Here is a 17,295-nt window from a genome sequence, read left to right on the forward strand (position 1 = left end):
ATCTTTAGTAATACTTAGTTACACTGAATATCATGTTCTCTTCTCTAAGCTTCATTTTTGGAGTTTTTCAAAATATGTGACTGTAAAATCCACCAGACATAAACATGTCACCCGAGAGACAGAAATCAACATTCAGAAAATATAATTAATGCTAAGCAGATTTTTTTAAACAAGGGGCCCAGCTCTTAGGAGGTGCTGAACACATCACAGGATTTGGCCCTACAAGGAAAAATGGGTTTGTGGACCTGTCAATAGCTAACATTTTGCATTTTCTTACAAATTGCTATTAAAATGAAAGGAACTCAAATATCATGGGCATGGAATAAGAACAAGAACAACTGATTTAAACACAAGAGTTTTTCTCATCATTGGAAGTAAAAGCAACTTTTTTTTGTACAGCTTTTCTCATCTTTTTCTGTTTAACAAAGAAGACATTCATAACGGGGAGATTAATGGTCTCTTCTGCATTCTCTGAGGCATGACGAAGAGTCTCACAGGTGCGTACAGCATTCCAGTCTATTTGGATGATATGACCGAAGTGGAAGGCGGGTGCTTCTTCTGAGAGAAAAATAACTCCCTCCCTCACTGACTCACACTCCAGGTTTGCTGCTTGAGGATTCCAGAAATCCACTTTGTTGAGGAATATAAAAAGTCTGCTGCTGATTCAACCCTTCTTCTGTTAATGTTTGTGCATGATTGTGTGTTTGCATGTATCAGAAATGAAAGGAATCACCACTACTGGAGAGAAAAGAAATGCCATCAAACAGAAAAGATGGGAATAGTCAGCGTGTTTCTGTTTTCTTTTGAATTTCCATCACACCGTTAGTATTTCCTCAGTTCAGATGGGCTTCCTAGAAGATCTCTAAAATCCTTTGCCCTGGGGCACTTCTTTTGCATCAAGACCAATTTCATGTTAAATAAAGTTCTGAAAAGAAATCTTAACTGTGTGGGGGGTCAAACATAACTATCTTCTACTACCACATTTGGTCTCATCACTAAAAGTGGATTGATTCATTACTTTAAGCCCATTATCACTCTTTAGCATGACTCTTACCATAGGTACAGTTCAGTGAGTCTCCTTAAACCTGTTTCACTCATGTCAACCTCAGCATTAAAATGAAGAGGCTGACTGATAAGCACCGTCAAACTTAAAATTATGAACCAAGGCAGCTTGTTACACATTAAGTATTAATCTCATCCTTCAGTACCATAGACAACATAATATAGATCAAAATACTATGACATATTAAAAATAAACTTTATTACAATGCAGGCTTCCTCAAATTTGCTGAATTTTGGTACACACACACACATAAATAATACCCTTCATTTGATTTTTACTCATGTAAAAATCCATTTTAATGCTTAATCCCATTGCAGAATCCCTCACTTTCCTGATCACCATCTGTCATCTTCCACAGTTGTGCATGCAGCCACAGCAGAAGATAATACAACATGATGAAATTGCTCTAAAATAAGTCTAGTTCTGCATTACATTGGATGTCTCAACTATCATGTAAAGACAGTCTAAACACCTTGGCAAACAGAACCATACTAGTATTCATCCGCTAGGGACATTTCAAGAGTTCATTTCAGCGGAAGGGAAGACGAGGGCAACCAAAATTCTAGGCCTGACTGTCACAGGTGACCAGTGCTAACAAAATCAGCAATAGAGCCAGATAGGAAGAGGGCTCCCTAAGCATTTTAGTTCACTTGGGACAATAAGACTTTTCAGTGCCCTGAATTAAGCCCTGGATATGTCACTAGCAGCTCCAAATACAATATATTATACTGTATTTAGTTCCATCATACCAATTATCTTTCAATCGTCAGTGACAACTACATATTCCAAATTTCCCAGCATATTTCTGACACCTCTCATTTACATTTATTTGAAAAGGAAAAAAAAAAGTCTAAATTTGACTATTTACAAGAGTTCGGATGTGATGGAAAGTACATATGCAGCTCAGCTTATGGATTTGATTTTATTTCCAGACACTTGGGTTAGGCACCATTGCCTTAGACTTCTGGAGTAGTTTCTGCAACCTTTCAGGAACTCTCCTGATATTTAAGGCTAAATTGGCATGACATAGATACTGAATGTACAAATTCAGCACTTAAGAAAAAAAAAAAAGCCACTAAGAACCTTGTCAGCTAGAACATAAAGAAAATCAGCTTCATTTTTTGAAGCAATTAGGTATCTCTGTTATGATGATACCTAGAGGGCAGATAGGTGTGCTGCATTCAGTAGATTTCATCTGTATTCTTTTACTTCATCTTTGATTCTTACAAATAAGGATTCCCATCTAAGCATTTTCTGTATTTTGAATATGCTATTTCTTACCTGCTGATATATAACTGTTTACAACTCATGAGCTACCAATTAATCAATACTGGGATCAATAAAATAAGATGATTAATTGGATTTATAGGACCCTTTGTCTTTCTTCTTCTTCCCCTTTTTTGGTTTTTAAACAATATTAAACCTTGTAGCATGGCAAAAAGTTAAACAATTCTAACACGGAATGTATTTATAACAGTTTAAAGTGACAGGCATCCTGATACCTCTTTGCCTGACCAGCTTAATAAAAAAACATTGAGATTGTTTTACTTTATTTGCTCAAAATAATAATAAAAAATGTTTCTGAATGTATAAATAAAGCAGCAGAGTTCTGAATAGAAACAGGAAGGTACCTCAGCATATTCATCAGCCACATGGTAGCTACCTTGTAGCCTCATTGTTGATAGTAAATGAGACCTTTTTGTGTGTCACATTAGAATTTGTACAGAAACAGAACAACATGTATTTATTTCATATTCAACTCAATGGTGCCTGGGGATCTCTATTTATACAAAGAGTTCACACACAGAGTGCAAAAAGGAAGAAAATAAGGCTAGCTTGATTTTTCCCATACCTTTTCCAAGGACAAAACTCAACTGTCATTCACAAAAAGAAAACAGCAATGAGGAAGCACGTGGAACAGAAAGGAAAAAGCTAGAGGTCTTTCTGTAAGATGGAAACACTACTTTCTTTCCCCCCACACGTTAGTGTGAGCCTGATTTTAAAACGTCCTGAATTAACCACAACTCCAGGTGGAGTCAACAGGAGCTGGGAGTACTTTAGCCCTTCTGAAAATCAGGCTCTGTAGCTCTGGCAATTAACCAGACAAGATCCCATCGCTCTCTTTCACATGTTGCATATTTAGCAGCCATTTGCTTGGGTAACCCACCCCTTCCCACACCCCACGACTTTACAAAATAAGGTATTGATTTAGTAATTCTAAAAAAATACATGATTTAAAAAAATCAGTTAAACCTCAGATATTGTTTAGTTAGGGTGGCTAAATCAGGTTGATCCAATATAAATATGCTTTAATTTTGTTTTAATGGATACCCTGTTTCTAATGTACCACAGTGAATGTGGTGAAGCGTCCCCTTTTTCTTTGATGGACGAAAGTTTTCAGTTGTTTGATTTAGGATATATATATCCTGCTTTTCTTTGATCTTTCTGCCTTAAGAAAAAAAACCATGCATCTTGTTCTGACTTAGTTCTCCCCTTGTTTGTTTGGAAAAAGCAAGGATTTTAATCAGGATTTCTCTGTGCAATAGTTGTCATTCTTAAAATAGATTTCAACTGACTCAATTTCTTTACCATTGTCTTTTGACTAATCATATCAATTAGTGATTGTCAGCCAATGTATTAAGACAACAGAAGTCATAGGTGAGAAAAGTAATTTTTAACTTCCTGCCTGCATGAGCATGCTAACGTGAGTAATTTTTAACTTTCTGCTTGTATGGGAGAGCTAAAATGAGAACAGAGATTAAATTTGCTTTTTCTGGCATCTAATAGGTGACTCAAATGCATCACTGAAAAACAAATACAGATTCAAGGTGACTATACATGTTGCAAGATGACAAAGACTGAGGTGAGGAAATGAACCTGTAGGATGTTGGAATTCAGAAGGAAGACTGTAGTTTCCGTAGAAATACAAAAGACCAGGCAATGTAACAGAAAACTTGTAAAAATTAAAGCCCATCTGGATAGTCGGTAACCCAGATTTCCTCATACTCTGAAATGATGCAAAACACAAGAGGTACAAGCTTCTAGTACCAACTGCTCTGAAATTATCATTATAAACATATGCAGTAAGTAAAAAACCAGTGGAAGATAGTTTAAACAAACAAGAAAGTAAGAACTGGTCCGGCCATGTAGGTCAAATAAAGATTAAAAAAAGAAAAACCTCTATCTCCTGGACTGCGTTAGGGTGTCACTTCATCTTTGGTATAAAATAGGCCATCCATAGGCTGCATTTGATCACAACTAGGAAAGACTACAGAAATTGTCAACAATTTCTTCTATCTATTGCTTTTTTGCACTTTTTTTTGACCATAAGCTCCTATCTACTTAAGTTTTTTTAAATGCTCTTAAGCTAGGTTTTTGCAATGTGACAAGCAAAGCAGACTAAAAACTTCTTAAAGCTCATAAAAAAGACTGCAGATAAAAAGCACTAATGCTTTTGCTAGCGATCACGCTTTGTAAATTAAAAAAAATCTGCATTCTGCAAGAAAAAAACCCTGCATTCTTTATAATGCAGTTATTTTTTTCTCAATTCAATAACTTTACTGTAAAATGCTTTAGCCTTCTAGAATTTTTTTCTGTCAACACTTAAGACAAAGTTCATAAAAGTTCCAGCATTTTTCCAATCCTTACAGTTGCCACAGTTCCTTTATCAACAAGTTTTCTCCAAAAGAAGAAAAGCATTTTCTTTTAAACTGTACAGTTTTTTGTTGTTCACCCCAAAATCTCAGTCTGTTAAACTTCTGCACCAGCTGAAACCAGTGTGAGCAAGTTTCAATTCTTTTTCGGTTTTTCTAATAAGACATTGACAGCTTGCCTTGAGAGCCTCTGACGTCCTTAAAATTAAGGCAATTAAGATTCAAGATAAACCTTACCTAAACATTTCTAAAAAAAACCCCCAAAAAACAAAAACACACTAGATTTACAACAAGAAGGAAAAAATTTAGAGAAAAAAAAGTAGCTTAATTTTTGAGGAAGACAATTAGTTTTCTTGTCAACTTGCTCCCTCTTGACATCCTCAGTTTTGATGTTTAAAAAAAAAAATCTAGTTACACCTACAGGTAAATTCTGAATTCAAATGTTCGTCCTGATGAAATGTCAACCCAGTGTTTTTCCTCTGGGTCTTTTCTTTAATTAAAAAAAATATAGCAAAAATAAAACTGTCAGACTACATGACGGAACCATTTGCACAGCACATAAAAACACTGTTGTGTTTTCGTTGGGAAAGTAGAAAATTAAAAAAAAAAAAGCATTCATTTGACGCCTGTGCAAACTGGAAGCCAACTTCTTGTTCAATGAAGTTTCTCCATTCAAGGCAAAGATTTCAGACCGACATTCTTCAGTCCTGTTTATTGTCTGTGAAAACAATTGTATTAAAGTGGTCATTAAGTCAAAACAACTTTGAAATAGGCTCCTATCCTTTTTTCCACCCAATTCCCTTTAAAAGGTATCCAAGCAAAACTAACTTTGCAGCTGTTTAAATATGATACAGCCACTAAGCTGAAAATAGTGAGGCCAAAGCAGAGAAATCCTACTTTAGGGGCATTCCTACTCAGTGCAGAAGGATTTTTACTCTTATTAATGCTATGGTTTATGCATAGTCCAGCACATCGAAATGAGACTATATGTATTTACATAACTTTAAAGCTTTAATGTTATGTAAATACTTCACAGGTAATAATGTACGAGAGAGAACTCTTTTTGTATTATTAAGTGGCACTATTTATTTTGGACACTAGTATTAAAATGAAGGCTAAACTTAAAATAAAAGGATAAATTAAACTTGCAAATAAGAAAACATTTTCTGATTGTAAGAATAACTGGACAGTGGAACAGTTTGCCTAATGAGCCAGTTATGGCCAATTCAGTAGAAACATTCATGCTGATAATAAATAAAAGTATATAGAAACTGTAGAAAGTACATGTACAGTCTTTCCAATTTAACACAGAGGACATGGTCTAGATGACCAATATTACTGCATCACTAAAGCAAAACAACTCAGGAATGTTTCTGAAGGGAGGTATACCTAAAATGGAAGCAGCATCACAAAAACGTAATCTTGCCACCATAGTATAATATTTCTGTGGAGGTGGAGCCACTGTTGACAAATGTTGTCTATTACTGTGTCATCTATAATGCTATAGTTAAAGGATGGTTATTGCTGCTCTTGTAAGCCTCCATGTTTAGGGGTTTACAGCTCTTCTGTAAAACTCCTCTCCAGGTGGAAACTCGACATAGGAAAAGCCAATAGTTTTCCTTTTGCCCAATTTTAAAATATTCAGTTAGGATTGCTTTTTTTTTTGGTTGTTTTAACTCAGTATATATTTTTTAAAAGAAAAGAACTGTAATGAATCAGAGTGCTTTCCCATATAGCTCCCTTTCTGGGACTATGTCATTATATGAAATAATTACAGTCAGTATTTTCCAAAGAACAGACATTTTCAGATAGTGATAGTAAGATTTGTCTGTTTCCTTACGGATTTTCCGAAGCATTGACCTATTCAGATATTTGTTAGCATTCTGTACCTGTATACTTAGGGGTCAACTGGAGGCAACAACTCTTAGTAGGGTCCTTGCTCCTTGTCAGGAGGATGGAAACTGTGAGTGGATCTGAGAAATCTCCTACTATGCTTCAGAGAAGGCTCCACAAACATCACCCTTAACCAAAAGACTTAGTGGTTCCTGAGAGGTAGCCACCCAAATCACTGATTTGTATGTCCTATCTCCTACCCCACCAGAGGAGTTCCTTACCTGTGCCAATGAACTCCACATTTTACAAGCTGACCAACATTTATGCACTTAGGCCCAAAGTTTTTGCCACTGAGTCTTCAGCATTCTCAGCTAACTCATAATTTGTGTTTGGAGTTAGCCCTGGTGTGAGGGGGAACCCATTGCACAGGAGTGTTATGTTTGTCTTTGTATGCCTGTTTGCATTGTGGTTGTTTGGCCATCCTTTTTCTTCTAGAATTTCTTGTGTTCAGTTTTAATTCCCCTTTTCAGCTGTTCAGGTTTTTCTTCCCCTATATACAGCCATTCAGGTTGCACTGCACACCTTCTGTGATTTTACTGCCTATCTGAGGGTGTTATCTGGACTATCGGCATTGCTGTCATTAGTGTAAGCGAGTTATTGCGCGTTTCCCTGGAAACTTTCTTGTGGGACCTAAAATCTGTACTCAAAAAAGACTGTTTCTCCCAGGTAGAAGCATCATGCATTCTTTAATCTTGTACTGGATTTATCTTCCCAGAAAACCCAAAAATCTTTCTCTCCTACTTAAAGCCTGAGAGCTCGTGTCCAGCAAACAGACCTTTGCCCAGAGGCAAGAGGTTGGAGTTCCTGAGACAAAAGAGTTCGCTCTAAACTTCACTTTCAAGATTTCACATTTGTATATGTTAATGTATACGAAGATTTGCAAGGGACAGAGATTCCTTTGGTCTAAAATGACTGAGGTACCTTCCTAATGAAGTGGAGTATTCTGCTCAGAGCCGAAGGATAGAGAGCCAAATTCACCCATGGTATAATTTACTCACATTACTGGATTTATGCTGGGGGATATTTGACTAGTGTATCAGCCTTAAATCTGAATGCACTAAGATGAAATCACTATTAAAAACCAGTCTAACAGGGTAAATGAAAGAATATCTTTCCTGGCCAAGAAAGAATTTTTTTTTCACCAGTTGTCTAGTTTACACTTACCTACAAGGCCAATACAAAATCTTTATCACACCCAGTTCAATTTCAAGACATTCTTATCCATTTGTTGGTTGTTATTTTCCGGTTAGTTCACAGAAAGATAAATATAATTAAAGAAGTGATTATAATATCCCTCTCATTAGCTTCTAGAAAATTCTTTTATAAGTTCTGCATGTTCCCTTGGATGTAAATGATTAGAATCAGCATCTAATCAGGTTAATTACTTCCTCTCTGCCAGAATGGAAATTATTGTCTTATACTGGGCATCGTTTTTATTATTGTTAAATGTGCTTTTAAATTGAAAAAAATATATTTATTCAATATGATCTTTTATAAGCGGTGCTTTTGAAAAATATTTTAACTTTTTTTTTAACTAGAAATTGCATACGCTCTTTCTGTATCCATCACCTCCCAAGTCTTGGCATTTGTAACCACAATTTGCGGACACAGAAACAGCTGGCATGTTTCAGCAAAAAAACAGAAAAACAAAACAAAAAGGAACATCCAGATAGCCTATAGTGTACCTACCTACGTGATTGAAAAAGAAATTCCCCTAAATATAAATACCAATGACATGGGAACAACATCTGTTATAGCAGTCATGCAATAGCTGAGTATGTGAGATGAGGGATATTCTCAGAGAAGATCGGAATTTTACAGTGGAAAAATCCAGCAGTCATTTCAAAAAAGAGCTACCATCTTTGCAATATAGGCACAAGTCCATCAGAAACTGCCCCCAGCTACATGTTGGGGGCTTCTGAACTTAAGTCTTTTTTGCTTTTAGGCTTAAGGGAAAGGGAATTAGAAAATGAGAATGGTTAGTTCAAAATCCCTTCAGAACACAATGATCAGACCAGGCAACCAGCATGGAGTCGTCATGTATATTTTTCTCTTGACCCATTATATTCTCTAAGTAGGCTGCCATTATTTATTTTTATAGGTATTAAAGAAAATGATAGAAGAACAGGTACACAAACATACTGTGCCTCTGAGTACATCAGACATATAGAGAAGAGGTGTGTGATTGGCTCCATCTGTAAAATACATACTGGGCCAAATTCTGCAGCAATAAACAATACTGATGATGTAAGCTACCCATTGGGTACATGTACGTTGGCCAAATGGTGGGTGTACCTTGCACCAGTTTGGCATTCAGTTGGTGTGAAAAACAAGTGCAACTTAATGCTGAGGGGTCAAAAAGGCAGGTGAAGCAACCAACCAGAAAGATAGATTTCTATTCTGTTTCGTATATTTTACTGTGCCTATCACCATGGTATCTGAGTACCTTCCCATGACGCATTAAACAGGGTCCAGCATACGTCACATGAGGATCCCTCTTCATTTCATTGTCCTGGTCGAAAGCTGTGTGCGAATGTTTTTTTGTGTGATGTGCTATGTACCTTCATTGGAAGGCCAAGGCAAAAGAGAGTACTTTGCACTTGGGACAGGGGTTTGGTGTGGTTCATAATAATTTATGCTCTGTCTTCTGCACAAATGACCTCTCCCTTCTGAGTAACAATTCCACTGTGGCACTGGAGCAGAAGAGGTGAGGGCTGTTTTGTTTCTAGAACATGGGGAGAACTTGGCTCAACCATTAAGTGCGTTGAAAATAAGGTTGAACTTTGAACTTATGGTATTATTCTATGGGAGCAAATGCAGTGAGCAGAGGTCAGGGGTAAGATAAAACAGCCCCCCTACCTTTTCTTGAGGTTGCCTTTTCTGCAGCAGCCTCTTCTTCTCTCTCAACGTGCAAGTGATACTAGTTTTGCACACCTGCTGAATGCCATTTACACTACTTTGTCAGTTACATTCACATCCTGAAAACTAACCACCAGATGTGGAACTTACTGCTCCATTGACATCACTGCAGAATTTGACTAAACGTTGTAGCCTCTTAATACCTGTTTGGGATTTTCCCCAGTGTGCTGATTGCTGAGCCAATGTCTGGTGTAAAACCAGAGCAACTCCACTGAACTCAATAGAGCTACTCTGAATTTATACTATCACAACTGAGAGCAGAACGTAGATCTCTGAATTCCAAACACAATATCATATATGGCCCTAACAGTGACTAACCACAGTCTTACTTACTTAGACTGTTGGTAAGAATATGCAGGCGCATGTTCACTGGATGTTTCCACTGTCATCTGTTGCTGTTGACCACTGGCTTCCTGTGATGAAGATGCTACTGTCTGCGGAGAAGTATCAGCAACGACACCCTATGGAAGCAAATAGGGACACAAAAGTCTTACTGATATTAATCACATGAAGGTGTTCAGCACCATCTCACCTCTTCTTTATTTCTGTGTATCGGTACCATTGGTTTGCATTGTTGAGAGTGTCTGGGATAGCAGAAACCACATGCTGACAGGACACAAATGCTATCAATTTACAAGGTGATCTGGCCTGGCAATGAGAAACAGCCTCAATTCACAGAGTACCTGGAGCACTGTGCTCTAACATGCAGTGGTGAAAAATATCTACACATTATGGGGGAAATCCCGGTCCTGCTGAAGTCACAATGTTTCCATTGACTTCAGTGGAACCAAGATTTCACCCTGTATGTGTTATTTTTATTACATATGCATGGTTGATCTGTTTTTTTTTTTACCTCACTTACACTGACTTTACCTTGGTCTAACATTGATTTCTGATTTACACTGGTGTGAGAGCAGAACCAAGTCCCACCGGATTTTGCAATATATTGTGCTGTAACACACATGGTGCAGACACTGTAGCATGCTTTGAACACTAGTGTATTTGCATTGATGTAGTGTTTTTATTCAGAGTGTTTTCTCTTTTAAAATAAATTTAAGACAAACAAAAGATTTTACCTAATAGGACGTTGCACCAATGAGGCTTTGAGGCATATATGTATGTATGCATTCGACATTATATGCATTTGCCTTGAAAACCTGCAATTACAATTATTTCATTGATAATTTTGTTTCTCCTATTTTGGCATTTTTTAATTTTTTACATTTCTATTGAAATTAGCCATATTCTGTTTACTTCTGTGCTTGTCTGCATCAACCACACCAATGATACCAGCAGTGCACTTCTGGGAATAAAATGTAGTAGTAAATTGCACTCTGTAGAGCCCGAAAAGGGAGCACAAAGCACTCAATTTTGCTGTTATCTGAGTCCTATATAAACATTGGGTGGTGCATTTTAAATCTCTGTGACAAATTCTTTTTCAAAGGTACTTAGAGTCCACTGCCTGCCATGCTGACCAATACTGGCTCATTGTTTCCTTGTAATCACCTGTCTATCTGCATCCATCTGTTGTCTCTTGCCTTAGATTTAAACTGTAAACTCTTTGGGGCAGGGAACATCTTTTTGTTCTGTTTGTACAGCGCCTAGCACAATGCAGCGCTCACCCATGACTTGGTGCTATGGTAATATACTAAAACAATAATTGCCAGATTATAGCAAATGTTACAGTAGGTCTTCTACTTAGTTCCTTTAATAATTAATGAAGGATATTCAAAGTAGTCATTATGATATATTTAAAATCTGATTTAGGGTAAAACTGATGCGATGAAGATTTAAATAAGACCAGCTGAATACGACCAAAAAAAAAAAAAAAAGAAAACCCAACAACAACGCCAGTAGGGGCCTTTCCTACCAGGTGGTAGATCATTTGGGATTCAGAGAATTTGCAGCCATGGAGACTGGGAAAACTATAGTGGATCCACTTGACTGCGGGCGGAGAAGTTCCAAAACAACAGCTCGAAGAGCATCCTCAACTGGCCAACCCATGGAGCAGTAATAGCCTCAACTCCAGAGGAGAGACAGCTGAAGACTAAAGTATTGAGACAATAGTTCCCCTCATATTATCACAAAGTAGGGGAGAAGAGGTTAAAAATGGAGAGAAGAATACAAATTTAAGAGTAACAGCATCTTTATTTCCCAAGCCTCCCTCTCGTTGTGTCAGATGCCCTTATGAAGATGCACAGCAGTGGAGGTTGGGCTGAAGTGCTCCAGGCAGCTTGTGCTCTACAGGGTTGAGTAAATACTTACTCATTAGAATGTCATCAGCATGACTCAGCCCCAAGGAGGGAGAGAGCGAATCCTTCCTCAAGGATGAAAAAGCACTCAGTCAGTGCAGCATCCTCCACGTCTGTATGTACAAGAGGAAGGTTTCCATTGCTCAATCACTTTTTCTGGTTGCTGCATGTTTTCAGCAGTCACCTACACTCACTAAGGACTGAATCAAACCCTCTTGCCATCGTCTCTTCTGGAATCTCTTTGGGTTTGTGGTTTGCTGGTTGGTTTTGTTTTCCTGCATTTTCCCATCTCCCTCCCAAATACATGAAACATCAAGAATGGTTTATTCCATTTCCTACGCACAGCAAAACAAATGCAAAAACAAGAGCACTTGCAGATCTTCAAAAAAAAAAAAAAAAAAAAAAAAAAAAAAGAAGAAGAAGAAAAGAAAGGAAAATTGAAGTGCAATCCCAAATCTAAGAGCAGCATAAGGTCTGGTTTGGTAAAGCAACATTTGACCCTTCTTGATATACAACAGGTTCAATGACGAATAGGTTTGTGATTTGTCAACCCTTCACCCAACTTGCATGAATGGAGGTAAACTTACTTCAATGGGGACAGCTGTTGCAGGCACAGGAGTGTACTGGGGAATGTAGGTCCCTTGCATAGGTGCAGCAGCAGTCATATACTAGAATAAGTCAAAGGCACATTTATATTAGAAATAGAAAACCACAATGCATTAAATAGATTTGGTTATATAGATTTAGTTACAGTACAGAATGTATTTATTTTGTATGCATTGTACACCACACCATTATTTTTTGCTAATAATTTTACTTAATGGTAGGAATTAGCCATTAAAATCATACATCCTGACCTGCTTAGTGATGGCACATATGATTGAAAGCAACACCAAGAGATCATAGTATACAGTGCTGATAGGTTTAGATTTTATTATTTTGTCATATGCTTTATAACTGGAGAGAGTTCTATATCTACATATGAAGAAAATACCAGGGAGACACAATAACATCACGCACGCAGTGATTATGTAGAAAAGTCTAAGGAAGCTCTTGGAATCCACATTTTTAAATGATACTTACAAAAATAACAAACTTAGGGCTGAAATTAGCGTACTTCTTCCACATTACTCTAACCCTGAACATGGGAACAATCACGTCTATGGAGATATGAAGATCAGGAAAGAACAGATATCTGAGAATTTCTGCTTTTTGTACTTAGGGGCACTAACTGAATTTCCTTCTACATATGAATTCTTTTTAATATCTGGGAAGCCTTTTTAAATATCACGAAACTTTGCCAAATTATTATTCCGTCAACATATAATACTAGCTTCTTCTAAGATATTCTCTCTCCCAAGCACTACAGGAAACCAGTCCTTAATTATGAGTGGATGCTAATTTCACTATTCTTACAGCATTATTCTCTTTATGCACAATATTGCTTAAGCAGTTCTTGGCTGAATGCAACAGACTGTTCAAATGCTTAAATGTCATATGAGTATTGAGTTGTCAGATCTAGACATTGTTCTTACCAGTCCTATCTGTGTACTTTGACAAAAATCACAGAGTATGCCCAATCTCACAATTGGCTGGAGGGCATCTCCAACATGTTGTCTTCAAGGATGCACTGGAGATCTGAACCTACCCAGGATGTATTTGATTAATTTTAAAATGAGTTAAATATCGCTTGAGTTTTCTGGCTGAGTTAGGAGGTGCTTGCAGGATTTTTTCCACTGATTATTGTGAAATACACGTTTCAAACGCTTTCTCAGCACACCTTTAAATTAACTGTGCTGTTTGAAATGTCCACAGCAAAACTGCATTATGAGAATGCACAGAGGCATGTAGCAGATGTACTGCCCAAGAAATGTTTGGGGTGCAGAAATGGCATAGACAAGAATATTGAGGGCAAAATTCCACAGTCCTTGCTTAGGTAAAAGTCCCACTGACTTCAGTGGAAGTTTTGCCTATATAAAAACAGTGAGTAAGGAGTGCAGGATTTAGGCTCACATTAGTGGCACCACATTATGTATTTGTAAGTAATTATAATGATGTTGTTGAAATTTACTGCATCTTGCTTGAATATGGCCAAAGAGACAGGAGTGTCACCCATCCATATTATGTCTGCCTCCTGCCACAACTTCCTGATGATATTTTTTTGTTTCTCTTCAAAAAGATAATTGTTACAGATTGAGGAGTTCAGTGTTTTCTTGGTCAATGTCAATCAACCAATGACATTTAAGCCAAATACCCCGGCTGTACTGCAGCATATAGTAGGGCTATTCTCTGGCCAGGAACATTAGTCATGGATGAGAATATTATAAGAGTGAGAGTCTGTTCAGCTTCTATTTCATTCAGTCTGCTTTGTAATGCTGCTGTCATCTGCTGCCATCCTATATGCTAGACAGTATTCTTCCAAATTAATTGTGAGCTTTTACTTGAAGTGCTCACTCTCATAGTTCCACAAAGCCTGTTTTAAATTCTCATTGAAGTTTGTTTCTCTGAAGCAAATTATTTTTAAATTAAAAACATCTATATAAAGAAGAGAAAAAAAGCCGTTCTAGGCAATGTTGTTTTCTTTTAAGTTCTTCCTGGAACCCAGTGGAAAATCAGCATATGTGCTCTGAATCACTAGATGTGATTATCTCTATCGTCATCTTAGTTTGCACACAAATACACATATAACTAAATAAAGTCTTATGAGACCTCACAAAATTATTAAACCACTTTTAAAATCAGGCCACTTTATTTGTTTCAATATCCTTCAGCGGTGAGTTCCACAGGACATATAGGAGGCATGCATGAAATATTTACTTTTACTAGTTCTAAATGTACTGCCCTTGGGAATACAAGAGAATCAGGAGACTATTCCCAGTTCTGCCACTGACTCATTGAGTGATCTTAGGTAAGCTCCTTTGTCTCTCCATGTATCATTTTCTCCTTCTGTAAAACCCACTTTTCTTTTCTAAGTGCTTTGAATTCAATGGATAAAAGCAAAATTCACTGATGGTTTAACTCCTCTGACAGAAATGGAACTATACTGGCAGAAAATTTGGCCCCGTAAGTGTTAAGTGCCAATCCTGCAAACAGATGCACCAATATGTATCTTAGGGCGTGTCTACACCGTGGAGGTAATGTGCTCTCCGGTGGTGCAGTTTCTAAAGTGCACTAACATGTTGCTCTTTAATTGGCCCATGAAGATCCTGCTGGTTCATGCTAATGGTTCCCTAATGTGCTTTAACATAGTACTGTTTTAAATGGTACTACACTAAAGCACAGTAGGGGCCATTTAATGCGCACCAGCAAGGTCTACATGGACCAAATAATTGCAATATCTTAGTGCACTTTAGAAATCACAGCCCCATAGTGCACACTGCTGCTCCGTGTACTCTGACTCTTAGATTGCTGCTCATCTATTAGCCCCTCACCACACACATTCACCAGAACCATCAGCTATCTCTTAGTTACTTACATGGCACCCATTACCAGAGTATCTGAGCACCTCATAATCTTTAATGTGTATGTCCTCACAATACCCCTGTGAGGTGGGGAAGTGTCATTAACCCCATTTTACAGATGGGGAACAGACATACACTAAGTTTGTGCCAGAGAACAGAAATAAAGTCTCCCGAGACCCCGGTTAGTACCAGAAACACAGGACCATACTTTCTCTCATCAAGGATCCCATGTGGACCCCTTAATGCCACAGGCAGTCCAACTGCTTTCCACAGCACTCTGTGCAGGTGTTAGGGTCCATACTAGTTTTCCAGACTGGAGATGAAAGTAAGGACTGAGTGACTGTTTTTCTAATAGTATACAGGGAAAGGTCAAAAAGAGAAACTGATCAATTTTTTCTATGCCCACCATCCTTGGGGTTACCTCAATGAAGGCCACCCTGATTTCTCTCCTTTCTAAACTAGATAATCCCAACCACTTTAATTTCTTGTCTTCTGTGCTTTACAGTTGGATAATATCTGAAAGTGACTGTAAAATGGCACTGAGGAGGTTTCATGTTGACTTTGTCTCAGTAATTTCCATACTAGGGGATGGACTGATCTCTTCCTGTATTGGGATGGGGCCTAAGCTCTCTCTGACACATCATCCGCTTCTTCCCCTAAACCTTACAGAGTGTAGTGGGGTAACAGGTGGGCTCAGACTAGTGCTAGCTACCTTGGAGAGTGGGGAGAGGTGGAGTACAAAACTTCCTTCCCTCCAGCCTCACAGAAATTCTGAAGGAAAATGGAAGTTGTATTATCTTCTCTGCTTAAATTCATGTATGGTAGGGATTCTGCATTAAGAGTGTTCCTGGAGGTAGCCATGGCTCAGGGGCACCATGGTGGTCCAGTTCCATTGGGTTTCTAGAGGCCAGAGCTATACCAGAGTCACAGGGACTCAATGTAGCTGGTTTCCCATGGATCCCAGGAAATTATGCACAGTATTGCTTAATTAGTTCTTGGCTGAATGCAACAGATTGTTCAAATGCTTAAATGTCGTATGAGTATTGAGTTGTCAGATCTAGACATTGTTCTTACCAGTCCTATCTGTGTACTTTGACAAAAATCACAGAGTATGCCCAATCTCACAGTTGTCTGGAAGGCACCTCCAACATGTTATCTGCAAAGATGCACTGGATTCCTATTCCCAAATTATGCTTTGATGTGGGGGAAATCTCTGCTAGGAGATCCACACAGAGATTTCCTTTATTTAAAGCCACCTCACATACTTTACTGCAGGGAGTGGGATGTGAGTGTGTGAGATACACACACACATTTGCTCAGCTTACAAGTAAACAGACGACTTAACTAAAAGGAAAATGAAGTTTCATTGCTGCCAAATAGGATGTGGAAATCAAACGGTGCTCCTTTTTTCTCACGTGCCATCATTAGGAATGGAGATTCTGCAATTGGAATGTAGTTAGTCTATTCTGACTTGTGCATATTCAGCAGAATGGCAATCACTCACTGTCCCAGCACTGTATTGGCTTTTTGACAGCAAAATGAATAGCAACTCTAAGGCACTGGGAACAGTAAAATAGTGTCTGTTTGGCACAATCATTTTTCTGACTATAACTACACTTTAAAGACTGACAATTTCCACCAAGAAAAAGAAACAGCATTGGCAGTGCTGATGCTTCTGATTTCCCTTTAAACTGCTATTGTTTTCACATACTGTACCTAAAGCACCTTTGGTTTGCACTCACAGTGTGCAATATTCTAGTGCAATGCACATCTCAGGATGTCTGACTGCTTAATTTCAAGTCTTGCTTATTATGGACACCAATTTAGCTTTTATTGATTCACCTCATACTCTCTTCTAGGGTTTTTGTTTCTGTCTATCTTAGGACACAAAGTATAGAGGACAAAAAGTCACATAAGTCTAACAAAATGTAAAGAAATATATACCTTTTACACCACATAGTTTTACGACCTTTAAAACTGTTATCTATTGATTTGTTCAGAATGTTTGTAGGTCTAGTTGTTTCTTATTTTAAGATAATATATTGCAAATAGAA

General features: G+C 37.8%; 1 protein-coding gene across 6 annotated transcripts in view; it reads right to left on the bottom strand.

Annotated features, from left to right (window-relative positions):
- Window positions 1-1,239: 1,239 nt before the first annotated feature.
- Window positions 1,240-17,295, bottom strand: part of RBMS3 (RNA binding motif single stranded interacting protein 3) — a 908,048-nt gene continuing 891,992 nt past the window's right edge. For all 6 annotated transcript variants that reach the window (XM_054019902.1, XM_054019901.1, XM_054019900.1 and 3 more), the window contains 3 exons: window positions 12,368-12,448; window positions 9,862-9,989; window positions 1,240-5,434 (listed from right to left, as the gene is read on the bottom strand). In XM_054019902.1, coding sequence (XP_053875877.1) covers window positions 5,428-5,434; window positions 9,862-9,989; window positions 12,368-12,448 — 216 coding nt within the window. In that variant the 3' untranslated portion in view covers window positions 1,240-5,427. The remainder of the gene's footprint in view (window positions 5,435-9,861; window positions 9,990-12,367; window positions 12,449-17,295) is intronic.

Source organism: Malaclemys terrapin, chromosome 2, assembly GCF_027887155.1.
Source record: "Malaclemys terrapin pileata isolate rMalTer1 chromosome 2, rMalTer1.hap1, whole genome shotgun sequence".
Lineage (NCBI taxonomy): Eukaryota > Metazoa > Chordata > Testudines > Emydidae > Malaclemys > Malaclemys terrapin.